The sequence below is a fragment of the Lupinus angustifolius genome, chromosome LG11 (genome assembly GCF_001865875.1).
Source record: "Lupinus angustifolius cultivar Tanjil chromosome LG11, LupAngTanjil_v1.0, whole genome shotgun sequence".
Taxonomy (NCBI): domain Eukaryota; kingdom Viridiplantae; phylum Streptophyta; class Magnoliopsida; order Fabales; family Fabaceae; genus Lupinus; species Lupinus angustifolius.
Window position 1 is genome coordinate 1,777,915 of NC_032019.1, and position 27,125 is coordinate 1,805,039.

The window sequence follows — 27,125 nt, forward strand, 5'->3', positions numbered from 1 at the left end:
AGCCCAATCAAATTATAGAATGTGACATCTCTTATTTTTCAATGTTTAAAATTAGTTGAAAGATAATTTTTTATAAGCATATAATATTTATTGTCAATAAGTAATCACATAAGATCCCCAATTAAAAAGCAATAAACATATCCACATGCATCCTCTTTTTTGTTTCATGAAAGGAAAAATTAAAAAGTGTGGATCCACTTATTTTAAGAGTTAATTTTATTATTAATAGTAGTTTAATATTAATTACTCGCTGGAAAAATATATATATTAACTATTAGTACTATGTTTTACTGATCAGATATTATTAAAATATTTTTGTATTTAATGTTGGTGTTAGAAAGGAAATCTTATGGGGAAAACATTATGGTCTTCTCCATTTCGAAAGATAGAATATGTATTATTGCTTATTACATCTTATCTTTTGGAAGGGGAAACAAAGATATGACACAAACACTAGACATTGATGCAATTACAGAAATGTCATTCTTTGTAAAATTCTAAAGTTTCTTTATTCCTCTATGGAAGTTCGTTTCACTAGGAGAACGACTCAAATACACTTATTTTAATGAAAATTATCGTAATATCCTTTATTAGTAAGGCACGATAACATTTTTTTAAAATCATGGAATTTTATATAATATCATTGGTTGTGTAAAATCATTTATTGATTCATAAAATTATAAAATTACTGTAGTATCTCATCCGAGTAATAATAATCATTTAACATTGTCAAATCATATAAACGTATCATTTTGACATTCCTCCTTCTTTTGTCTTTTGTTTAAGAATTTTTCTCTTGTATAAAAAATCAGATAATGTCCTTTTAATAATTTATATTTTATTATATAGTAATATAACATATTTCTATTTTAAAAATGGGATATTAATAAATGATTAATAAGATCATAACGTTGACCATGTAAAGTTAATTTAAAATTGGAGAGAATTCATTTTCATCCCACTCTAGACAAATATAGCATGAATAATTTAATTTGAATTGTAATTTAAAAGACAATAATAATCTTATAATGCATTTTATATCCATGAGAGAGATATTATAGAAAAGTGCATTGAACATGAAGATCGATTTGGTGAAATCATCTTTGGTTCTGAAAATCACGACTGTCTTGTTGGTCTCAGTAACTTTCTTGTTCTTATTCTTTAGTAAACAATTGTCCCAATCCGACGGTTACCATCACCTCATCTTCTTCACTTCTAACATCACTACTTCACCCTCTTCACCCTCTTCCCCAATCGTCCACGTCCAAACCACACACCCTCCACAACCCTCCATTTCACCGCCACCCTCCATTTCACCGCCGCTTCCCAATTCACCGCCTCCGTCCGCTTCACCCCCACCACCTCCATCCGCTTCACTCCCACCACCTCCGCCGCCCGCTTCTCCGCAACCCCCGCCGCCCGCCTCTCCGCCACCTCCGCCGTCCACTTCTCCGCCACCGCCTCTGCCCACTTCTCCGCCGCCGCCGCCGAGGGACTTGTTTAAGAAATTCGGGATTGTGAACGAGAATGGGACAATGTCTGACGAATTTGAGGTTGGGGAATTTGATCCTGAGATGGTGGATAGTGATCAGGTTCAGAATTCTGCTTTGCCTAATGCTCCCAAATTTAAGATCAACAGCTTTGGAGTTTGCCCTGGTAGCATGCACAACTACATACCTTGTTTGGAGAGAGGGGAGAGATTCGAGCGCCATTGTCCTCCACACGACAAAGGCTTGAATTGTTTGGTTCCTCCGCCTAAAAGGTACCGTAATCGAATACCGTGGCCAAAAAGCCGTGATGAGGTACTAATACACAGAATCATTGCATGATTAATCAGTAGTTTTACTTATGAGGATTTACTTTTCTTGATAGATGAATTGCTTGTGTGTTTTAAATTGCAGTTTATGCCTGTTAGGAGCTAAAATAACTGGGAAATTTGTAGAAACAAACAAACAAAGTGAACAATTTTACTGAATGAGAGTAAGCTCAAAAGATGGACAAAGGAAGTGAACAATTTTAGGAGCTCAAAAAAACTTAGCAGAAGCTCTGTTTATAACTTTGCAAATCAAAAGAATGCTTCCTTTAGTATAGTTTTGCTTATTTAACTATTAATCCCCCTGTCCAGTTACCAGCATAACTTACTCACCCAACCTCGACTAACAATACAGGCTCAGGCCTTACCAGGCCTGACAGTTGAAGTTTTAGAGATCTCTTTCACCTTAATTTCAGCCGCATCAACCTCCATTTTCCCACAGCCACAATTGCCTGCAATTTTTGTCATTGCAGCAATGCAGCTTAAATGCAATATCAGCTTAAAACAAGGTTATCACGACCCTTAAATTTATGAGAAAATAAAAAGTCAACTCAGAAAACTTATATTGGAAATTTTGCATGCAGGTATATATTATTGTTTGGATACATTGGTTTTTTAATACAAGGCTATCTTTCGTTTCTTCTTTTAGGTGTGGTACAACAATGTTGCTCACACTAAGCTTGTTGATGGTAAACGGGGCCAAAACTTGATTTCCAACCCCAAAGCTAAGTTTAAATTTCCAAGGGAAGATACCCAGTTTATACATGGAGTTGATCAGTATTTGGACCATATTTCGAAGGTATTATATATTTTGGTTTCACTTCTGAAGTCAGCTTATATGATTCTGATGTTATCATACATGATACATCTATGTTTTGTAGATGGTTCCTGAAATTACATTTGGTCAGCATATAAGAGTTGCTCTTGATGTTGGCTGCGGCTTGGCTAGTTTTGGTGCATACTTACTATCACGAAATGTTATCACCATGTCTGTTGCTTCCAAGGACGTTCATGAGAATCAGATCCAATTTGCTCTTGAGCGTGGTGTACCAGCAATGGTGGCCGCATTTGCAACCAGGCGTTTATTATATCCAAGCCAAGCTTTTGACTTGATACATTGTTCGCGCTGTAGAATTAATTGGACTCAAGATGGTAATTACTTATCCGAGCAAAGATCATGTAGTCTCTCTTTTTATTATTGGAATCTTTCTTCTTTAATCCTGATATCGCCCCATTAGATGTTTTATTATTGCGAAAACCAATAACTACTGACTGTAGATGTGGATTCAACATCAATATTTAGCAAATGCCGTCCTTGGCTTATTAGTGGGAAAGGAAAATAAAGGGGAAGCTGGGCTCATTTTGTATTGCTAGAAATCTTATTCATAAAACACAGTTTTTGAAAATAAAAGGAACGCTATTTCAATGTGTCACTCCCACCTTCGTGTTAGTTGTTCATTTAAAACTCTTCTAACACATTGTCTTTTTTACTTGTGATGAAGATGGTATTTTGCTACTTGAAGCTAATAGGATTCTAAGGGCAGGAGGGTACTTTGTCTGGGACGCTCAACCAGTTCATAAGCAGAAGGAGGCTTTAGAAGAACAATGGGAAGGTATCATTCAAATTGGCTTCCATTTAGATTGAATTTATTGATGCTTTTTTAGCTACAAGCTAGAAAGTTATAGTATGTAGGGCTTACTATATTGTGTTACTATTAACATTTTTCAGACATGATTTATCTATCAGATTGTTTATTAATTATTACGTGATTGATTGGCCAAATTGTTCTTTTGCTTAAATATGATTTTGATCTCTACACCTATAGCTCATTTTGATTTTAGTTTGTGTGTTTTTTTCAAGTTTTTAGTGTATGCATTTTAACTTGGTTTTGATTTTAGTACTTGCCATTAACTTGGATGGAATATGTTATCATGGAGAGAGGCTAAATACTCAAAACACAAAAAAAACACAGATTAAATTCAGCATGCTTTTTGCCTTTAAAGCTTAAATCGAAACAAAGACTGGAATCAACACTGACTAAAAATGCAGGGACTAAAAACGTTAAAAAAACTAAGACTAAAATCAAAATAAGCTATAAATGTATGGACCAAAATCATATTAACCCTTTTTAAAACATGTTCCCTTCAATGTAACGGAACCACTAGTAGAGTTAACATTTAATCTTTGAGTGGTTAACCATTTCACCTGGTCTCTATCTCAGTGATTCATTCATTGGTCTTAGCGATAGTTATGAAATTTTAAATTTTGACATTCCTATTTAAATGTTTATGTATAATAATTTGTTATTCTCTTTTCTGCATGCTATGACTTAAAAGATGTTTGAGGAGAAGCATCTTAAAATGTGGTGGTGTCAACTGTCAATATCTGCTTATCTGCTGTCACGTTCATTCTTAGACATTTCTGCTACTTGTATCGAACTTACGTGAATATTTAGTATTTATTGGGGTTGGTCTAACTCTATTTAAGGGTTTTTTATCTTCAGAGATGGTTAATCTTACTACTCGTCTATGCTGGAAGTTTCTGAAAAAAGATGGTTACGTCACAGTATGGAAGAAACCTTCTGACAATAGCTGCTATCTACGCCGTGAGGCAGGAACCAAACCTCCACTATGCGACCCACGTGATGATCCAGACAATATTTGGTATTTTGTTCTCCCTTTCCTGATCTATTGACAATTCTTACTCTTTCTCCCAGTTATATGATTAGTGCCACAGACAATATATATTTACTATCATTGTCTTGTGCAATAGAGCTTTCCACAAACACTGTGCCTGTATGACTATTGAAAATAGAGCATTATACCAAATGTAGGTTGACACAACCTAAAAAAGTAGAATAATGTTAGTTCCTTCGTTGATGTTAAAATGTTAAATTATTTTTTAGCAATTGATGTTAAGTTATATCGTTTTTAGTAATTGAACAAGTTGGGACCAGCATTATGATAGCTTTACATGCATCACAGTGTTTTAGTAAAATTTATAGGTCCATTTTTGGTGATCTTATTATTTGCTTGATTAATTTAGGTATATTAATCTAAAAGCATGCATCTCTCCATTGCCTGAGAATGGATATGGAGCAAATGTTACCAGATGGCCTGCACGATTGCAAACCCCACCTGATAGGCTTCAAAGCATAAAAATTGACGCTTTCTTATCCAGAAAAGAGCTTTTTAAGGCAGAATCAAAATACTGGAATCAGATATTAGAAGGATATGTACGGGCATTACACTGGAAGAAGATGAAATTAAGAAATGTTATGGACATGAGAGCTAGTTTTGGAGGGTATTGTTTTTATCTTGTTATAAAGATTATGCATCAAGATTTTCTGTTTAGTATCTTAAATATATTTTATTATTTTGCAGATTTGCGGCTGCATTGATTGATCGGAAGCTTGACTGCTGGGTTATGAATGTTGTTCCTGTTAGTGGCCCAAATACCTTGCCTGTTATATATGACCGTGGACTGATTGGAGTTATGCATGACTGGTATTTTACGAAACTTAGTTAATTAAGCACACACGTACTCACTATCTCTACATGTCTAATAACGTGCACCAATATTTTGTGAACTTTTCAGCATTTAGTAATATTCCTCTATATGTGATTTGCATTTCAGGTGTGAACCATTTGACACATACCCAAGAACCTATGATTTATTGCACGCTGCAAACTTGCTTTCTGTTGAGAAGAAAAGGTACCTTTTTCTCAACTAGTTGCTCTTTTATCTTTTAGGTGATAATGATTATTGTATTTGTGTGTTGGTAAGAATGAAAAATGAGTATTGTAGTGAAAATATTTGTGACCAAGTTACTTTCTTATGATGCAAGAGAACTTGTAGGAAGATTTGTAGAAGTATATATCATTTTTCTACTTTTTATTTCTCTGAGTAAAGTGAAATGGTTTAGACACCAGTTTATTGTTCATCTTTCTTTGCCCAAGTCATATGCTGAAACAAGTGTATGCATTACTCAATTTTACCACTTATGCCTTAGGAAACTACCTCGCGATACTTGCGCATCTTGAAATATGTTTCACTTCTAATTCTTACATTTCACTGTTCATCAAGAGCATGTGCATGACTTAATCAATGCTTATTGCATATAAGAGACTTGTACAATTTACTGTATTCTTGGATGTGGTGTATGTTGGGACTTTTGTGTGCTTTTGCATTGATTCTTCAATTTATTTGTTGCATTGCTCTCTATCAGATGTAATGTGTCATCAATTATGCTGGAGATGGATCGGATACTAAGGCCTGGTGGACGAGTATACATTCGCGATTCTCTTGTTATAATGGATGAACTTGTAGAGATTGGCAAGGCTCTGGGCTGGCGCTTGACATTGCGAAATACAGATGAAGGTCCTCATTCAAGTTATAGGGTCTTGGTTTGTGATAAGCGTATACGAAAGTTTTGATGCAATGGGTTATAAAACAAGTTTTAATTCTTTATCCTTGTAATGGGGAACTCAACAAAATAGGATCATACTCATTTAACAAGTATACAAGTGGAAGAATCTATCACTTTCTCACAAGTATAGGGATGTTGAGAATGCTGGTAGCATTTATTTATTTATTCTTCACATGAATCAGATCGCAAGAGCTGGGTAGGTCTAGTGTCAGTCCATCATTTAAAATTCAATTTATTTTTGTATAATTCCAATGGTTTAGGTGAAGAGCATAAATGAGTAGTTCCTTAAATTCGGCTTAATTAAAGTTTATGGACTTTCAACCACGTTAATGAATTAAAAAAATCGACCACTAGTGCAGAAGCATTGGAAAATTTGGCAAAGAGGAGTGCTGAGTTCACTACAAACTGATATAATAAGCAAGGAAATTATTGATAAGTATGAATTATTTATGCAATTTAAGTAGAGTGTGATAATGATAAGTATGATTGTTGGGGATGCTTAGTTAAAATATATTATTTTAGGTAATTGACACCTTCAACAATTGCTTTAATCTGTAATTACCTTAAACATCAGTTAAAGTGGAAAGGATGTAGTATAAGAGCTTTTTTCCTTCAGAAAAAAAGTTGTATGACCTCTACCATTGAGCATGAAAAAACTAGCCAATGATTAAGCAACAAATGCTTGGGTTGGATAGTGTTATTCCCTCTACTTTGTGACATGATTCCTACCAAAATGTGATGCTTCAAAGTGATAAAATAAAATAAAGCTCCTCAAATGCTTAATTTATTTATTTGTTAATGTCTAATTTTGGATGGATGATTTTTAGATTGTTATTCCTCCACTACCTCATTGCTTACAGAATTATTCCTCATGAATAGTATATGTGGAAAATCAAAAGTGGAACATTCACTGTCAATCTCAGCATAAAACCATGGAACTTGTTGATATGTGGTTGAGTTTGTAACAGCTTGGTTCTCAAATAGACACACACCTTCTCTTCAAGTAATGTTAAGTTAGAAAATATATGTTACCCCATTTTTGTTTGCTGATTGGGACATTCTTGCAGTGAGGTGTAGAGGAAAATATGAAAGTATTCTAATTGGTTCTTTGCCAAAGTTTGGATAGCATAACTTATTATCGTACCTAACTTTGTGGATGTGTTTTATTCATGTCCTTAGCTTATTTGTGCTCTTGTTTCAACCTTATCCACACAACAGTTTGATCACACCAAAACATCATTTTAGGACACATGAAATTGTAAGTTTGTAACTGTTACGTTAAGCCAGCACAAACCCATTAACAAATGTGAATTGTTTAGGTTCTAAGTTAAGACATAAACCCCTACGGAACACACAAAAAAACCACACATCAAATATTTTTGTTATCATAACTTAGTGTGAAAGTGTAATATCTATTCATAATATCCGTCATTGTTTGTATTACTTTTTTTAAGAGTAAATGATTATTAAAAATAAATGATAGAGGATGAATCAACAATGTATAAAGCTCTTACACTATTAGTGTATACATATTTTTCTGTTAGTTTAATCAATATGCTCCCAAACATAACATTTTTATGGGATAAAAAAAGTTTGGAACTTGTATTTGGACCAAACAGATTAATATAAAATGAATGTGGATTGGGTGACCCATTGATCCATGACAGTGGGGATTGACAAGTGCAGTGATATCTCTATAAAAATATCTCTCACGAGGACATTTTTGGGGGACGACCTACTCATATGATGTTTGATTTTGTTCTGTGCTGGCCTCCCATGGTGCCTCAAACGTTTTTAGCCTCTCAATATAATATTGTATCAATGCTTTACTGAAGATAACTAAAAGAAACATTGATCTGGTGATATAATGTTTCTTCCGGTATAGTGTTAGGTCAAATGTTCAATTTTTGTAAGTAACATTTATTAGAAGACAATATTATATGTTAAAAAAGATTATTTCCTTACTTATAGAATGAAAGAAATATTATTAATTATACAAAAAAAAATGTTTTATTGAATTAACATGACAATTGACATTACATCCTTAAATATCCATATACCAATTATTGAATATATATTCAAAGGTATTTGTGATATAGATTTTTTTGTTTATTTTAGGTTTATAAACTATTTTTTCACTAATTAATAAAACATCTCGTAAACCAAGAAAAAAGTAAAATTTAATCCCTTAACAAGTGGAATGATTTTTTATTTTTTATTTTGTAATTTTATGTCATATATTATAATTATAAACACAAATCATATCATATGATGATATGAGAATATCAAAGCAACACTAGTTCCTTATTACACTTTGCCATGTTAAGAAAGCTCCAAAAAGCTATCCTAATATCTCAATTAGGTAAGGTAATCGCGTTTTAAACACATTAGATTAAGATTAAGTTAAATTTTATTTTTTCCCCTGAAATATTTTTAAAGAGAACGAAGAAAAAGATTCTAAGATGAATCGATTATGGAACTCTTTTTCTTTTGTTGAGGAACACTGATTGATTGAACTAGTTCATTGCCCAACAAGAAAGGCATCAAATCTAAGCAAATCTAGTCCACCTAAGAGATGGTGACATGAGAAAAGAGACTAATGCTACGTGTCCACGTTTTATTCAGTGTGTCAGTGGGCCCCACATGATTATTTGTCGTGTGTAAGAAAACAAGTGCAATCGAAATTGTCAAATAAAGGATTGCGATTTCATGCTCAATCATGCAGTCCTGGAATTCTTGTGCTTGCGTTCAATTTTCATTTTACAAATTTGTAAAATTTCATTCTACTAAAAGAATCAAATTTTTTTTTGAGATTTTTTCTTTTAAATAAAATGATAACTTTTAATTGGATTGATGGAGAAAGTAATACAAGGCATCTCATACACCAAAAAAGTGAATTTGATTTCTATTCAGCTTTAAACCAAACGTTACCTTATTTCATTTCCTTCAGTTTTTTTGTTATGAATTAGATGGCATTTTGTTGGTAATAGAAAATAATCTATAAACATTTGGCGATACGATAAGTGAATTGGTGAGAGGATCAAAGTAAAGACAGTTTCTACTCCTTGTTTGATTTTAATGTAGTTTTCTTCCGTTGAATTTCTACTCCAGCATGTAGTTTACAGAAATATCTAAGAAAACGACGAATTTCATAATTGTAATTTGTAACCATGTTTAATCCTAATTTTGCATCCAAGGGGTAGATAGAAGGATAAATTATTAATCCTAAAAGAAAATATTTCTGAATTGTGTGGCCCCATGAAAAACAGAATATTTGGGAATTTCATATTTTCTCACTTTTATTAACGGCCATTCAAGAAGATTATAGGTCCATACTTTGAAGACTAAAGATACAATATTTCAAGTAATTTCAAGCCTCAATTGAGAGAAACTGAGAAGAAGCTGAAGAAAAGTCTATATGGTTCAAGCTGTATAAGAAATGATTTTTTCGCCACGCTTCTAAACAAGAGTAAATTAATGTATGATGTGATCTGTGGTCACACCATTATGTTCCAACTTTTCCTTTTCTTTTTGGGCACATGTACATCAATTTTACTTCATATCCGCAAACAACAAAAACAAAAGTGAATCCAGTTATAGATCCCCATTATGGACAAAGAGAATTGTCAAGTGGCCATTTTTTTAGCCTTGGTTGACATTAATTTTTCTCACTACTATTAAATTTCACATAATTTGTATCATACCCAAAAGGTTACAACCCCACAATTCCACTACAATCACATGGAATCAGCAAAGCCTAACCCCTCCTTTTTTTAATCACCTTTTATTGCATAAACTAATCACGCTTTTGTTGTTGTTTGATGATGATGTTGACGTTTATCTCTCCTCAAATCAACTACCACCACGCTCACATTATCTGAGCTGTGCCTCGCCAAAGCCAACTTTGTCAGCAGAATGGACGCATCGGAACATGCCTTATCAGACCCCTCCGCCGTCATCAAACTTCTCGGAGAACCTGGCGGCGACACCGTCTTCCGCTGCGCCTCCAAACATGTCCGAACCACCCCGCATGCGGTGTCGTTTGACACCACATCCCAAAGCCCATCACTCGCTAGTATCAAACATTCATCTTCGTCACACCGTTCCGTTACCGTTACCTCCGGTTCTGAAATTACGTACGGCTTTAAATAATTGTCACCTGCACAAACAACAAAACACAACAACCTTAATGATTCAGAACACTTTATTGTTATAATGCGCTGTGGGTGTACGAGTTTGTTATCGTGCGCACTTACCTATCGCTCTAGACATGGCAAGTACACCAAGCACTCTAGCACCGTCCCAATAGATCACGCGCCCTCCCGCGGCTTCAACACGAACCAACTCGTCGGGTCGGTCAGGCTACACAAAAACGGACACGGGTTAGACACACGCGCAACCATTAACCTTTCACCACAACTATGTTCTAGTGGAACCAGCAAAATCATACGAAGTGATTTGCGCGTTAAATATACGCGCCAATAAAATTATAATCCTAACCTAAAGTGAAAATAAAATACTAAGACTACCTTGTGATCTGAAGAGAGGGGGATGGCAACGCCGTTACGGCAGAGAACGGCGCGTGAGTCACCGCAGTTAGCGACAACTAACTTCTCTGGCGTGAGGACGGCGGTGACGGCGGTGGATCCGACGGCGTCAGAGTGGGGAGTGTGGAGGTTGCATTTGCAAATGCATGTGTGCTTGGTGTGGGTCCATCCCTGCACTTCCTTGTCCATTCGATCGAAGCTATGTTCCAAGGTGGATTTCCAATCTAAATTCTCATCTGTTTTTTCAATCTCTTCTTTCACGATACCATGTAGCCTTTCTTTGCACATCGTTGCTACCTATAGAAACAAAACCAATAATCAAGAATCAGATCCACAGTTATTTTACTAAACAATGAACCTAAAGAGAAAGGGATCAAGTATTTACGTGAGAACATCCGTGACCGTCATAGACTCCGAAGAAATGGAAACTCTTCTGATCTTGATTTTGTGTATTACTGTCTTTTGAGTAGAAAGATGGATGCACTGAAACAGCATCTTCCATTTCCCTTCTTCTGCCACAAACCGATGTGACTCCGTACTTTGGATACTCCTCTACCACAACCTCGTTTTCTAACTCTGTTGAGTCCAACGTAGGAATTTCCGAAACAACAACTATTTGGTTGTGTCCCTTGGTCTCCTTGTTTTGCTCTTCGTTCTTATTAGGTGTAGTAAGAATAGATTCACGATTTTGGACCGTGTTATGACACTCACGTGGCTGTGGTTGTGAATCTAGCTTCTGACGTTTACGGTTATTACCTTCCATCGGCGGAACCGCCATGTCGGCGATGCATTTCAAAGGGAACAGGTCCAAACATCGTCGTCGGAGTGAGGATGAGGCAATTGGAGTTGGGGTTTCTCCTTCAACAACACCACAACAAATCCCAGCCATTTAAAATCACAAACCTCACAAATTCAATTACCAAATCTTAATATAGAATCGTTGAGAAAGATCTATGTATGAAAAGAAATTAAGCACAAAATTGAATTGATCTTTATGTGTATACTATGATGGTATGAAGAAAATGTAGGAAGGGTTGTGAGGAGTGAAACTTTGATATAGGGAAGCACGTGGGGGCCACGGTTAAAAAACGGGCAGGCTGCCCGTACCGTCACGGGCATCATCAGACACGTATGTTGGTATGACGTCCTAACATTCGATACCAACATGCGATCTCAACCCTCCATTACATCAGTTAGGTTAATATTGAAACACGTGGTTATTTCTTTTTGTAACGATATTGCGTGGACTAATCAAAACTCACCACACTCTCTTAGAAATTCAATTCAATTTAATTCCAGCTTTGAGTCCTTCACTCTATTACTCTTCTCGTTAAATGTTTCCTTCTTTTCTTTTATTGTTGTCCCCTCTTTTTTCGATCTCATAGGACACTCGTCCGAAGGATATTACCACGTGGCGGCATCGTGGAATAAGAGATTCTTCTTTTTTATTCTGACACCACGTCCTCTATCATAAAATGCATACTCCACGCGCTATGTCCCCTTCTTCGTTGGGTAAACATTGGTCCCAAAACAATGTATTACTTCATATTTCATTATTTGTGATAATCAGAAAAATAATTAATTTTTAAAATTTTAATTTAAATATATATTTTAACCTATCGTTGGTTACATTGTGAGACAACATATATGCTCGATTCTTCCTAGCTCATATGATCGCACCTAATTTTCTCACACCAAAACGCTTGAATATTATTTTGTTATTATACATCATTAAATTAATTTATCTCGTTTAAGACAGAAGTTGATACCTGGAAAGTTAAATTTCAATGCAGATAATATTATGTATTGGTATTGAATGAATAAACATTATAAAATAGAATAGAAGAGTGCATGACAGAAGTAGAAGGGGGATTGAAGGTAGAAAATGACTGTTACATGTTGAATTTTTGTTCAGTAAGTACCGGTTTTGGTTTTTATATTTTAAAGGAAAAATATCAAATGCTCCATCTAAAAAATGTAGAGATCATTTTATCTTTAGTTTTTTTTTACTAAATAGACCTTAAGGATTTCTTTTGTAAAACAAGTTAATTTCTTAAAATTTCAAAGCTGTACAATTCGATGATAGAAACTTTGGATTAACTTGGGTAAAATCGAAATTCGTTTAGAATAAGATCTTTCTGTAAATTTATTTTGTGGGGCTCAATTTTTTCCAAGGACGTATTTTCCAAAGTCCGTTTATTGATTTCATTTTAAATGAAAAAACTTAAACATGAAATCGAGAAAGTAACAGCACATATAATGTTTTACTAATAAGCAATGTTATGAATATTTAAATGGATAAATCTTATTTAATAAGACACGTTTTTTATATCTATAAAATAAATATGAGAGAATCATAAGAAAAATATATTTTGTTATATGAGAGATAATTCATTTACTTCAAAAACTTCAAGTCTTAGTCATCAAGAAATAATTTAGATTATTCAATAATTCAAACTATTGAATTTGGAATTACTATATCATTTTAAAGGCAACAAGTTTCAACATGACATTTTTTTTGGTTTATTGAATGCTAAAAGATAAAAAATCTAATTAGAAAAATATATAAAATAAAAAAGTAAAATGATATATTAGTATACTTGATTTATTTTATTAACAATGATGTGTTGATCTAGTAGTGTAATGATTGATTAGATTCTCAATGTCGAAGGTTTAAATCTTATGAACGACATTTGTTGAGAGAAGTAACCACAAATTCGAAAGGGCTTAGTTTCTTATCTAAAATTGTGAAAAAATATTCTTGATAGTATTAAAAAAGATATTTTATTTATTAATAATGTTTTAGAATGATACATTTAAAAAAAAAAAAAATAAGAAAACAATGTTGGTGGTGAGAGAGCATCAAAAACATTTGGTTGAAGATAACATTCATTGCTTTGTTCTGCCCGTTACAGCTGTGTCCAATGAAAACGATGTAGTAACAGCGAAGATTAGGACACGTATAAGAAAGCATGTTCAACACATCCTCTTCCCCCACCCCACGTTACCTTCCACGGTTCCATCATTATTCCCCCTTCGCATTTTCATATATGTTTCGGCCGTCCACTTCCAAAATATTCATTTATCGAGTTACATCGTTACATTTTATGTTTAATGTTATCCAATCATACTGAACTATATCTTTATACTAAATCATATATAGATGATAACATAATATCTAAAATCTAATGGTTCCTGTCTATTTTTTCAATCTTGCTTTCCTGTTGCGTTTTATCTTTGACCACTCTGTTTAGCAAGTGGAAGAATTAATCAAAGCCCAAATAGTATAATAAGACTGTGATAGGGCATTCACATCTTTATCCTCACAGATTAATAAGTTACTATTATAAAGATGCAATGCAACTAGCAAAGGCTATCAAGGAAGCATGCAATAATGCATGAGGTGTCATATATTAAAGAAGAACATTCATCTATAAAAGATGCAACCATAAACAAAAGTGCATGGCTCTAACAAAGTATATTTTCCAGTTAAACGTACATACCCCATCCATTTTAACATGTTTGAGATACATTGCATTTTCTAAAACAAAAATATTAGTTGTCACTATTACATAGAATAATGATATATTAAATGCTTTAGCGATCTTAGTTATTTTACATGGATCAACTATATAAATATTACCTATATAGAGTCGTAATTTAGTGACTCCATGTAGTGAGATTTTATTCTTAGAAACCGTACAATATCCGGATTTACGTGGATAACCGTAAATATAAATCAAAGTATGGTTCTATTTGTTGAAAGTTCACTACATATCTCTCATTTTCTTTTCTATGGTTTAACTAATTATGAGTATATACATTTTGTCTCTTCTTTTATTGCTATTTGGTTTACAAAACCTGAACATAGTATTATAATCACGAGTTAAATTTCTCCTGTATTTCTTCATGTGCTAAAAAGAGTTATTCGCTTAGTTTGACAGGCTTTAATAGAAGGTGCTTTTAAATAAGTATAAGCTACTAGAACAAGTGAATGAGATATAAATAAGTTTATTTTTTTTTGTAAACGAAAATATTCTGAAATCCCATTGCAAAAATAATGAAACTTGGTGACAAAATTAACATTATCTTTCATGCCTCTGGTCTATATTAATAAAAATATGGCATTTGTGAGGAAAATTAAAGTATAGGATTCCATGTTAAAAAATACCTATTTATAAAAAAAAATAGGATTCCCTATAAAAAAATAAAAATATCATGAAAACCAAAGGGATTGTTTTAGAAATTAGTTTCATTTGTCCTAATAATATATTTTCCTACTCTACCCCATTAATAAATAAATTAACACTTTAATTATTTTTCTTATAATATAATATTTATATGTCGAAAGTGTAAAGATTTGTACAATTAGTGTATCATTTATTATTTATAATTCGATAGTGTAAAAAATTCTTGTATTGTGGATATATTTTTTTTCTTTTTCTTATACCGATCATTTATATATTATTTATAATTTGACAGTGTAAAAAATTCTTGTATTGTGGATATTTTTTTTTTCTTTTTCTTATACCGATGATTTATATACTATGTATTAATTCTAAATTTATATGCTCCCATTTATTGACCTCTACTTGGAAATTGAAACAGATATTTTGTAGGAAAATTAAATTGCATCCCTGCCAATTTGCCACGAGTATGGCCAAGATATATACACACGTAAATAAGAGGAGAGGAGCGGAGGGTATAACCTATGACGATATAATGCAGCTAGAGTTAGGATTCTCTACATTAATTGAGAAATAAGTGAATATTTCTGCACTTACATATAATGATAAAAATGTTAAATCATATTATATTTTTATCTTATTTTAAGTGTACGGGATAGGATGCGAACTCGTACTGCCACTTGCTCCTCAACTACACTACACGTTATCAAAACCAATCCACGTGATGAACAGTACAAATGTACAACAATTTCACTCGCTCACCGTCTTTAAGAATCAAATATCTCGCATCACATATTAATATATAAATAAAAAAAATTAAAACAAAAAATAATATTTTGATTGATTCGATATAGGAAATAAAACACCATTTGAAATAGGTGGTCTTGTTAGAAATTTATAATTTCAAATTACGGTGAACATCGTATATTTGATGCAATGATATTAACTATTTAGTTATAAGTGAATACCCATCATGTTAACTCATAGGAATAATGAACGCATAAAGAAGGTTGTGGTTCCCAACACACCAAATCATCATACCACAAAACCTCTTTCAGAAACGTAGATCAAAGGGGCACATCTAGGAACATGGATTCATGTATAACACTGCACCTTTTGTTTCATATATATGTGAGAATCATGAGATTCAAGATCTTAGGATTGGTATTTCACCGATCATTAGGAATTCCCAACAAATATCTCGTCACCATGTGGCAACTTACACCTGACCTTTTCAGTCTTAACTAAATTAAGACCACTCTCTATATTGTTTTTAATACCAAGTTCAGCAAAATATCTATGCAAATATTCTCTTATGTTAATATCTACATTATCTCATGAATTTCGTTTTCTTGATTTTATCAAGTTTTTTGATCATCTGGCAATCTGAATGCATTAAAGAAGTTCCAAGTTTCAAGACACTCTCAAGTGTCTAGGTTGCAACAGAACACTAATGAATTGTGGGAGCACATATGTTATCTCACTTTTTATACCATTCCATATATCATTATCTCTCATTAGTTGAAACAAAATACTTGGAGTGACACAAATGAGTGAGAGAGCAGAAGATGTATACCCATGAATTACACATATTATGACAACATCATAACATTTAGTTGCTTAAATTTAATTTAAATTAATCGAGTTTGTTTATCTGTTTTTTATATTCGATTTAATTTGTTGTATCTTAATTTGCGTAATGATCCCTCTACATATCATAAATCATATGGACAAGTTCATACTCGAGGAAGCCAACACTTTCATTCAAAACTTCCCCATATAAAACAAGATTTTTCAAACCTTTACAAAAAAAGTATTAGATGCGTGATACTGTGTTTACTGTTTAAGGCATACAACCATATATAGGCTTACGTTTTATCTAAACAAGAAATTAAGGTATTAGAACCTTGAGTGCTTGATATTTTGTCCACTACAATTGTAATTTATCTACCAATAAAGGCCTTTTGCTTGTTAAGTTGCAATTATTGCAAGCTAAAATATCTGTGTCTAACAAGTCACAAAAACCTTTAGAAAAATATTCAAATTCCACACTAACCTTCATGTTGAAGGTTTTGATCTAACGCATATGACACGCGCAAGCCATGCATGCATGCATGCATGAGATATTTTCGGTGCTTCTTTCTCTGACTGACTCAATAAGCAGCCGCAACATGTTACATGACTCTTTATTACTCCTTTGGCAAATGTCATAACCTTGCTATCATGCGTAGTCCCAAAATACACTCTTCAACTAAAGCCTGCAAAGACACGTGCGTGGTGATTCCTGGGTTCAATTGCATGTTGCAATCCACGTACTCATAGTCATTCTATACTGTTGGCGCTCCTTTGAAACTACTTGCAAGAAATGAAGCAAAACTAGGTTAAACTTTGTACGGTATTGTGTTTCCTAGGATCCATCCATATAATGTGGTGTCACTGTCATCAAATTAATGGATTCGAATATTGATATCAAAATGGAATTAAATATATACAATAGATTCGGTGTTTATGATCTCTTGTAATTGATATTAGTTTCTCCCCACTCTGATCAGAATGCCTGGTACTAGAGATGCACGACCTTCTTCATCAGTGACAGATCTTCAACTAAGATTTTGAGATTAATGGCCGAAAAATGTAATTTTTATATTTTGTTTTAATTTTAGATTAACATTAAATAAATAAAGTACCCAAAGTGTTATTTGTTGTGAAAGTGGACTAAGTCTATATCCCAAGACAAAACATTACTTACAGAGTTAGAATTTCCCATCTTTGATGATCATCATAGTTGATTAAGAGTAGGATATACCGTCAAATAAAAATGCGTTTGGCAATTATGGATAAAAGTGTTGGTTAATTATATCTATATACTTAATAATACTGTGAGTATTAGCTCATCCATAATACTCCCTGCTAGTTAATTTTCTTTCCATGCAACTCTTTTTTTGTTGTTAATTTAAGCGGTATAATCAGCATAACGAACAATAACTACTTACTACGGTTGCCGTGAGAAGTAACAACCATGATGGATAAGCAACACATACACTATATACTATAGTGCATAAAAAAAGATAAGGGTCTGCTGTCCCAAAACTTGTTTCAAACCAATCATATTATACCATGACAGCTAAAAAAATTAAATATTTATAACTTTATCAATTTTTGCTTTGTTGTAATTGGTTAGGTACAATGTTGATGACAGATTTGGGGATAGCAGATCCTCATCCTATAAAAAACAATTGGAACTGGAAAGTATTGTTAATTATAAATTCCAATCAATAGTACTGAGCCAACTCTGGAGCCCAATAGCAGTTTTCAGTACTAAGTCGTATAACTATGTCGGCCCAATTGTTACTGTCTTGTGGATCTCAACATGAGCCCACATAAATAGAAAGACACCTTTATCAATTTTTGAAATGTTAAATATATCACACTGAGGGGTTAATATTCTACATTTTTCATCGTTGAAAAGTGTTCTCCGTTGTTTTATACAAGTTTGCCTTAAACTAAATTAAGATGTTGAATAGCTACAAGAAGCTTCTTTAAAGCCGAAAGAGAGCAATTAAATGAGGATGGTGGGTAGGTAAGTCAGTAATAAGGTAATAGGTATATCAGAATAGTGCTACGGCGTTTTATTTTAAGATCTCTAATTTGACTATAAACTCTACTGTAATTAATTTCTCTAGCTATGGACGTGTAAGTCAATGTACCAATTTTATTTTCATGTTTTTATCTGATTTTTAAATTTGTGAGATCAACAAAATGCGGTCATCTTTGACAAAAAAAAAATGACGTTGGTGACTTCACTAGTACATATTCTCTTAAAATCTTGATTATTGAATATATCTTGTATCCACAGATTCATGAAGGTATTTCAAAGATTGGACTTCATTGCTTTGTGTTTGTCATTTACCTTCAGGTTTGTCATACACAAATTAAAACCCATCACAATCATTGATGAGATTCATTCATTATATGTTACAAATGCCATCACGTGAATGATGATTACCTTCTAGTCCTGTTTACCCTTTGTCAAAAGAATGAAAATAAATAATATAAGTAAATGGACCCATATTTCTCTATTTGGAACATGGTATAACAACTTAATTGAGTTTGGTTTCTAGGGAGAGAAAAAAGTAGGGAATTGGAGAATAAGCTTGTGAAGTGTCATTTGTCAAAGTTCCTTTCACAAGCAAAGAGTATATTAATTACAGACCAAATGTCTGTTTAGTTGTTTTCACTGCCAAAAGCTACAAGAAACTCTTAATGTATGTCAAACATTCTAGGTAAGCTGCACACGTGCTAGGTAGCTGCAATTGTCAAACCTATACACTTAACTTCAACAAGCAAGAGCAAGAGGAATTACTACAAATACACTAGCTATATGTCAAAACCACCAATAACTACAAAGAAACTTACTAAATCAGATGACATAGATAAATTTCTATAATAAATACGTTTCCAAAAGACAGAAGAATATGCATCATTCCCATGTGACACCTCTAAGCACATATCTGGAATTAAACATGGGTACAATAAAATTATGATAGCTTAGAAAAGAGTGTTGATATAGGTAAATTGCATGATGAGGGTTTTTTTCTTAGTCCGATCAAAGACACGTCATTGTCTTCAGGGAGAATTTATAATAAAATTATGGGCCCCTATCAACTATCTTAGATTTAAATATAAAATTATGCAATTGTTACAAATATAATGTGGAGCAGATGAGTTAGTCCAGTTTAAAAATGCTAATAATTTGCATTAATGAAAATCATCCCATGAATCAACTACTTCACCATACATGGTGAACAACAGCATTAATCATAAAGTTAGATGCTGCTTCCTAGCAACCAGAGTGAATAGCTATATACCCATGTCCTCTTCATCAATAATATCTCTTTCCACTAATGTCCTATCACTATTTGTGAACCTAACTAAAAGAAAATGAAGAAATATAAGTCCAGCCTATAATGGGAAAATTTTGAGAAAATGGTAGCAGTAATTCCACAATGCCTATGCTGTTCTATCTCTCTCTCTCTCTGTGTGCAGAACAGCAAAGAATATGAGGTCAAATGCGATATTTCATCAAATCTGCTTACAAAAGCTGAGAGTCTGTGACGTCGCCGTGTATTCTGTAGGAACGGTCCATGTCACAATAAGGTGGCTAACACTGTTTTTGCGTTACTATAATAAGACAATTCTTGGGTATCGAAACACGTGGAGAATATGGACATTTTTAGGCTCCTAGCTACGTTGTTTCTGTGAGAGTGTCCTGCTTGAAAATTTATTGAATGTTCAAGGGTTAATAAGGTTAGACACGTCTAAAACGTTAGTTTTAAATGAACTAATACATTTTTAACTCGTTGGTACATAAGTTATCAATGATTTTAAATGTCTATGATCATTTTTCGTTTTCATATTTGAATGTAATAAGTAATAACTATGGCTAACATGGATACATATCATATACCAAGAGTATAAACAAACAAAGACGTGTTAACTAAGCCAATGATGTGATGTTCCGCTCTCTCTCAAGCTGCATAATTCTTTCTTTTACTATATTTAATTTGATGCCGTGAGGTTGGTTGAATCTTTGGACGTGTTAGGAAGAAATATGTGGAGATTAACTTAAGGGTTTGGACTTTAAGGGTATGATGATGGGCTATGTTTACAGTATTCATTAAATATTGTTTCATAATATTTGGGGTGATAATTGGACATTTAGGGGATGATGATTTTCATGAAAATAATAACCTGCAATAGAAGGTTGTTTGTTTGACTAAATCTAAATTGAACTGTTAAATTGAAGTCTTTATCTAAAACTTGTGTTTGTGTTTCATGTGAGTCCTTAATTGCAGAAGAAATTTCGGGTGGAGTGTTAAACGTTGTGAGCTTGTACATTTGGAATTTGATAGAATTTGGAGAAGCATGGGTATACATATAATAATGAAGAAAGTAGTGATCAATGGCGATTGTGGATATAGAAACAAGTTAGGATATGATTTCGAGAAGCATAGGTATAACAATAAAGTAGTGATTAATGGTGATCAATGGTAAAGCCACCAAGGTGAATTTGATGTTAAAAAGTTGTTGTTTGTGGTAGTATGGTCCTTTTGGCTTATGAAGAATGAGATCATTTTCAATGGGAAGAAGGCAAACCTTATATACATTGTGGACTTGACTTAAGTAAGATCACAAATATAAGTGAGATGGTGCTGAGGTGTATCTTGCCTCAATTTCTTGGCTGTAGTTTACAAACCTATTGGATAACTTTACTTAATAGTGAAATTTAAGTATATCAATATTCACACTTATGCATTTTCTCTCATTTATATGTTTTGCATAATCTAGTTATAGTTGATTTAACATCCTAATTTGTTAGACATTCATAATCTATTTCTAACACAATACTTTAAATTTCAGGTGGTGTATTTTTCTAAAGATATCTAAATAACCATCTCCTCTGAAATTTCTTGTGTACACTTATCCTACTCACATGCAAAAACAGTAGTGACATATCTAGTACAAGAAAACCAAAACAATATGGCATATCATTGATAATGTGGTTTACTGACATAATACTCTAGAGTATAAAAGGTATAAGCAAATATTTAGTGATAATCCGGGTAGAAAGGATATTCATTATTTTGTGCAGGTTTAATTTTATTTGAGTAACTACTGTTAGCTCTCTGGAATATCTGTGGCTGAAATGAATTTTAGTGTCAGTTACTGTTAGTTCTTTCACCATTTTAATATCTTACAGTTAACTTTTTCTCATACCTGATTCCTGTACCTAAACTAGCAGTTTACTGGATGCATCAGATCTGTATGTATGTCTAGTCTGCTTTGTGAATAGAAACAAAGAAAAAAAATAATAATGATTAATAAAAAACATAATAATAATAATAATATCTACACTTCTTTACAGAAGAATTCAAACTTGAGTTTATCTGAAAGCTACTCTACTTGTTCATCATTCTTTTGCCTCTCTCTTCATTGTACCCTAGGTTTTAGATATCATTTCTCATCAACAAATAATAGAGTTATCCAATTTGATCACAATGAGCTTCTGGAGACTGAAATTAAGTTCAAATATTCATTGAAAGTACTCTACTAAAGCACCTTTGTCATTTTAACTTTGAGCAGCATGCAATCTATCATTCTGATAAATCTATAATTAAACTGAAAAGTTAAGAACCATTTATTCAAGAAGGAAAAAAAGAAGATAGTAACATACATCAAGGGAGATAGAATTAGTATTCATAGATTTCAATAAAGTAAAGCTTAAATCATTACATGATCATGATTTAGTTAGGCATAGAAAGGTTCTCTTGCCTTTTTCTGTCAACCTCAGAAACTTTAAAGAAAAAGGAAGAGCGAAGTGGAAAGATTGCTATAGCAAACACTCAACTACAATTTCACAACTTCTGTACTATTACTATGCACTAGCTACTTAACTTTATGTTGTTTCCCTAGCCTGAGTTCAAGATCTAAATCCTCCATTTTGACTTCTGCAGATAGGAAAGCAAGACCTCTATCATTTGAACATGGCTTGAGTAACATCACAGGCAGTGAAGAAATGTTAGTCTTTAGTCGTTTACCATTGATGATGGTTTTGCCCCGAGACCCCTCACATGGAATAATTGGTGACTTTTGTCCAAACATGGAACTCCAACCTACAGACAAACTTGTTTCAACATAGTTATCACATCCAAAGCCTTTAAATTTGTCTTCTCTTGCATCCACTATCCCTTGATGTTCTGAATAAGAAGACCCTATAATTGATGAAGAATAAGAAGGTGAGGTTCTGGTTGTTGTGATTGTAGCAGCAAGGCTAGAATTAGGATTAAGACAACAATCAAGCTGGTGGGAGCTTGAAATTTGCGAAGAAAAATGATTACCTAATGAGTTATTGCGATCATTTTTGTGATGATCAACTTCAAGAAGGGTTTGGGTTTGACCATTATGAGGGCTAAGATTTTGTTTGAGCCTAGCCCTGTCCCTCCTGTGAACATTCATGTGACCTCCAAGTGCTTGAGCAGACCTGAACTCTCTTTTACAAAAAGTACAAGAGTATGATCTTGGAGGCCAAATGCTCCCACCAAGTACCCTAGCTGCATCTTCAGCAAAAGCCCTTTCTACGCATGATGAGTAGTAGAAATTGTTGATGCTGGCATCTCCAACTGCTTCAAGATGTGACTTCAGGATCTGTTTCCTCTTCATCCACATCAAGTACTCAGATTCCTCCATCATAATGCTCACTTTCAAGAAAAACTAGCTGAAGAAATATATAGAACTATATTTGTCTTTTAGAGGAAGAAATATATAGAACTATATATTTATATTACGAAAAAGCTGTAGGGAGTGAAGTCAATATAAATGGAGTAGGGGGTGGTGCATGATGTATCTGTAATTATAATTGAAAGCAACTTAAGAATGTATGAGGGAAAAGAAAAGGACTAGCTATAAAGGGCTAGTTATAGAAGCTTTGTGCCTCTCTTTGGCTTTTGTAGTGTGACTAGTGAAGGAAGTTATTGTTCTATGGTTGGTGGGGTCCCATTTAAGCAACTGTCCTGCATCACACGGATGAAGGAGATATATAACGGTTATAGTGAAATTTAAGTATATCAATATTCACACTTATGCATTTTCTCTCATTTATATGTTTTGCATAATCTAGTTATAGTTGATTTAACATCCTAATTTGTTAGACATTCATAATCTATTTCTAACACAATACTTTAAATTTCAGGTGGTGTATTTTTCTAAAGATATCTAAATAACCATCTCCTCTGAAATTTCTTGTGTACACTTATCCTACTCACATGCAAAAACAGTAGTGACATATCTAGTACAAGAAAACCAAAACAATATGGCATATCATTGATAATGTGGTTTACTGACATAATACTCTAGAGTATAAAAGGTATAAGCAAATATTTAGTGATAATCCGGGTAGAAAGGATATTCATTATTTTGTGCAGGTTTAATTTTATTTGAGTAACTACTGTTAGCTCTCTGGAATATCTGTGGCTGAAATGAATTTTAGTGTCAGTTACTGTTAGTTCTTTCACCATTTTAATATCTTACAGTTAACTTTTTCTCATACCTGATTCCTGTACCTAAACTAGCAGTTTACTGGATGCATCAGATCTGTATGTATGTCTAGTCTGCTTTGTGAATAGAAACAAAGAAAAAAAATAATAATGATTAATAAAAAACATAATAATAATAATAATATCTACACTTCTTTACAGAAGAATTCAAACTTGAGTTTATCTGAAAGCTACTCTACTTGTTCATCATTCTTTTGCCTCTCTCTTCATTGTACCCTAGGTTTTAGATATCATTTCTCATCAACAAATAATAGAGTTATCCAATTTGATCACAATGAGCTTCTGGAGACTGAAATTAAGTTCAAATATTCATTGAAAGTACTCTACTAAAGCACCTTTGTCATTTTAACTTTGAGCAGCATGCAATCTATCATTCTGATAAATCTATAATTAAACTGAAAAGTTAAGAACCATTTATTCAAGAAGGAAAAAAAGAAGATAGTAACATACATCAAGGGAGATAGAATTAGTATTCATAGATTTCAATAAAGTAAAGCTTAAATCATTACATGATCATGATTTAGTTAGGCATAGAAAGGTTCTCTTGCCTTTTTCTGTCAACCTCAGAAACTTTAAAGAAAAAGGAAGAGCGAAGTGGAAAGATTGCTATAGCAAACACTCAACTACAATTTCACAACTTCTGTACTATTACTATGCACTAGCTACTTAACTTTATGTTGTTTCCCTAGCCTGAGTTCAAGATCTAAATCCTCCATTTTGACTTCTGCAGATAGGAAAGCAAGACCTCTATCATTTGAACATGGCTTGAGTAACATCACAGGCAGTGAAGAAATGTTAGTCTTTAGTCGTTTACCATTGATGATGGTTTTGCCCCGAGACCCCTCACATGGAATAATTGGTGACTTTTGTCCAAACATGGAACTCCAACCTACAGACAAACTTGTTTCAACATAGTTATCACATCCAAAGCCTTTAAATTTGTCTTCTCTTGCATCCACTATCCCTTGATGTTCTGAATAAGAAGACCCTATAATTGATGAAGAATAAGAAGGTGAGGTTCTGGTTGTTGTGATTGTAGCAGCAAGGCTAGAATTAGGATTAAGACAACAATCAAGCTGGTGGGAGCTTGAAATTTGCGAAGAAAAATGATTACCTAATGAGTTATTGCGATCATTTTTGTGATGATCAACTTCAAGAAGGGTTTGGGTTTGACCATTATGAGGGCTAAGATTTTGTTTGAGCCTAGCCCTGTCCCTCCTGTGAACATTCATGTGACCTCCAAGTGCTTGAGCAGACCTGAACTCTCTTTTACAAAAAGTACAAGAGTATGATCTTGGAGGCCAAATGCTCCCACCAAGTACCCTAGCTGCATCTTCAGCAAAAGCCCTTTCTACGCATGATGAGTAGTAGAAATTGTTGATGCTGGCATCTCCAACTGCTTCAAGATGTGACTTCAGGATCTGTTTCCTCTTCATCCACATCAAGTACTCAGATTCCTCCATCATAATGCTCACTTTCAAGAAAAACTAGCTGAAGAAATATATAGAACTATATTTGTCTTTTAGAGGAAGAAATATATAGAACTATATATTTATATTACGAAAAAGCTGTAGGGAGTGAAGTCAATATAAATGGAGTAGGGGGTGGTGCATGATGTATCTGTAATTATAATTGAAAGCAACTTAAGAATGTATGAGGGAAAAGAAAAGGACTAGCTATAAAGGGCTAGTTATAGAAGCTTTGTGCCTCTCTTTGGCTTTTGTAGTGTGACTAGTGAAGGAAGTTATTGTTCTATGGTTGGTGGGGTCCCATTTAAGCAACTGTCCTGCATCACACGGATGAAGGAGATATATAACGGTTATGATGATACTGAGAAACATATATATATATATATATATATATACTGCTAAACTGGATCCTGAAGCTTGTTCCATCACCCATCCGTTGATTGTGTTGACTTATATGCCAATTTGAGATCTTTCTTTATTGTACAATGCAGTAAGTGCATGAAGTATAGATCATTGGTGGATGGAGATCCTCTGTGCATAGCATCTCTATATATTTTGTAGGGCCCATAATATAAAAATTTTGGGCCACTAATTTATCTATGTTAAAGTTTAAAGAAATTTTAGAACTTGAAAGAATTTGGAATAGTGATAAAAATAATTAAATTTAACTGAGTAATGATTTATAATATCTATGAAAATAAATGTCTTATACAAATCATGATGATGTAAGATATATTTTATTTTTAGTTCAATTGTTGTTAATGGTTGGGACTTGTGTTCAATATATATATTGAGTCAACCTCATATTTTTCTCACTATGTCATACTCTTACTTTAATCAAAGATCAACTATATAATAATATTAAATAATAATAAGAACCAACTATATTTAATTACTATTTACTACAACCAACAAAATGTTTAGCAAATTTATGCATAAAATAATAATTGTAATTATAATTGACAACACAATAAATTTCAGAAAGAATAAAAACAATAATATATTTGTACTTTAAAGAGAAAAACTAGTTATATAATAAAAAATATTTAAACCTTATGGGTCATGTGCTCCACACTTATCACAATCCTCACTGGTTGGCTTGCCTTATTAGGGAAAATGTTGTTTGGACGATTAACAAGTGATGAATACCATAGGGTATATCACAGTCACATTAATTTGTGATGTTAAGTGACAGTGGAGAGAAATAAAAATATGAATATATATTATAGATATACAAATTACTTGTACAAATTAAATAACTAAACGTACTCTTACAATGGTAAATGCCCAGTTATAGTATGCAGCTCTGAATCTTAAGGCTCCAACGTTTTGAATGTTTTTTATTTTTATTTATTTAGATTTAGTTACGTACTATTTCATAAACTAATTCAAGTGGTTAAGATAACGTTATTGCTATTGCTGATAAAAAAAAAAAAAAAGAAAAGAAAAGAAAAGAAGAGTGGTTAAGATAACGTGAAGTTCATGACAAACTGGCCACTGCAAGTGATCCAGGTCTGGCCATTTATAACTCTCTTCCATTTATTTTCTACTCAGAGCTCAGTTACT

General features: G+C 33.2%; 4 protein-coding genes across 5 annotated transcripts; 1 reads left to right on the forward strand and 3 right to left on the reverse strand.

The window, feature by feature from the left end:
• Positions 1,077-6,573, forward strand: LOC109359627 (probable methyltransferase PMT11). The gene is made up of 9 exons (XM_019604327.1): positions 1,077-1,802; positions 2,463-2,612; positions 2,695-2,965; positions 3,316-3,426; positions 4,318-4,477; positions 4,860-5,117; positions 5,198-5,320; positions 5,451-5,528; positions 6,043-6,573. Exons 1-9 carry the CDS (start codon positions 1,077-1,079, stop codon positions 6,248-6,250), a joined length of 2,085 nt encoding a protein of 694 aa, XP_019459872.1. The 3' UTR covers positions 6,251-6,573.
• On the reverse strand, positions 9,743-11,814 carry LOC109360669 (probable protein phosphatase 2C 24). Of its 2 annotated transcripts, XM_019605713.1 has the most exons (5): positions 11,752-11,814; positions 11,176-11,716; positions 10,773-11,087; positions 10,500-10,605; positions 9,743-10,402 (listed from the first exon to the last, which is right to left on the reverse strand). In XM_019605713.1, exons 2-5 carry the CDS (start codon positions 11,677-11,679, stop codon positions 10,044-10,046), a joined length of 1,284 nt encoding a protein of 427 aa, XP_019461258.1. In that variant the 5' UTR covers positions 11,680-11,716; positions 11,752-11,814; the 3' UTR covers positions 9,743-10,043. The 2 variants fall into 2 exon arrangements, with proteins under 2 accessions (XP_019461258.1, XP_019461257.1); XM_019605712.1 differs by having other exon boundaries at positions 11,176-11,806.
• Positions 22,305-23,225, reverse strand: LOC109360194 (probable transcriptional regulator RABBIT EARS). Its single transcript, XM_019604915.1, has one exon. The coding sequence runs from the start codon at positions 23,222-23,224 to the stop codon at positions 22,424-22,426; it is 801 nt and encodes a 266-aa protein (XP_019460460.1). The 5' UTR covers position 23,225; the 3' UTR covers positions 22,305-22,423.
• LOC109360195 (probable transcriptional regulator RABBIT EARS) lies at positions 24,634-25,554 on the reverse strand. Its single transcript, XM_019604916.1, has one exon. It carries the CDS (start codon positions 25,551-25,553, stop codon positions 24,753-24,755), a length of 801 nt encoding a protein of 266 aa, XP_019460461.1. The 5' UTR covers position 25,554; the 3' UTR covers positions 24,634-24,752.

Bases quoted from the DNA above. Each gene is read 5' to 3' on its own strand.
- LOC109360195 (XM_019604916.1), bottom strand. From the start codon at position 25,553: ATGGAGGAATCTGAGTACTTGATGTGGATGAAGAGGAAACAGATCCTG.
- LOC109360669 (XM_019605713.1), bottom strand. From the start codon at position 11,679: ATGGCTGGGATTTGTTGTGGTGTTGTTGAAGGAGAAACCCCAACTCCA. The intron at 11,088-11,175 runs GTAAATACTTGA...TTGTTTCTATAG, and splicing joins ACGGTCACGGATGTTCTCAC to GTAGCAACGATGTGCAAAGA. The intron at 10,403-10,499 runs GTAAGTGCGCAC...TTGTTTGTGCAG, and splicing joins TGCCATGTCTAGAGCGATAG to GTGACAATTATTTAAAGCCG.
- LOC109360194 (XM_019604915.1), bottom strand. From the start codon at position 23,224: ATGGAGGAATCTGAGTACTTGATGTGGATGAAGAGGAAACAGATCCTG.
- LOC109359627 (XM_019604327.1), top strand. From the start codon at position 1,077: ATGAAGATCGATTTGGTGAAATCATCTTTGGTTCTGAAAATCACGACT. The intron at 2,613-2,694 runs GTATTATATATT...TATGTTTTGTAG, and splicing joins ATTTGGACCATATTTCGAAG to ATGGTTCCTGAAATTACATT. The intron at 5,321-5,450 runs GTATTTTACGAA...TTTGCATTTCAG, and splicing joins ATTGGAGTTATGCATGACTG to GTGTGAACCATTTGACACAT.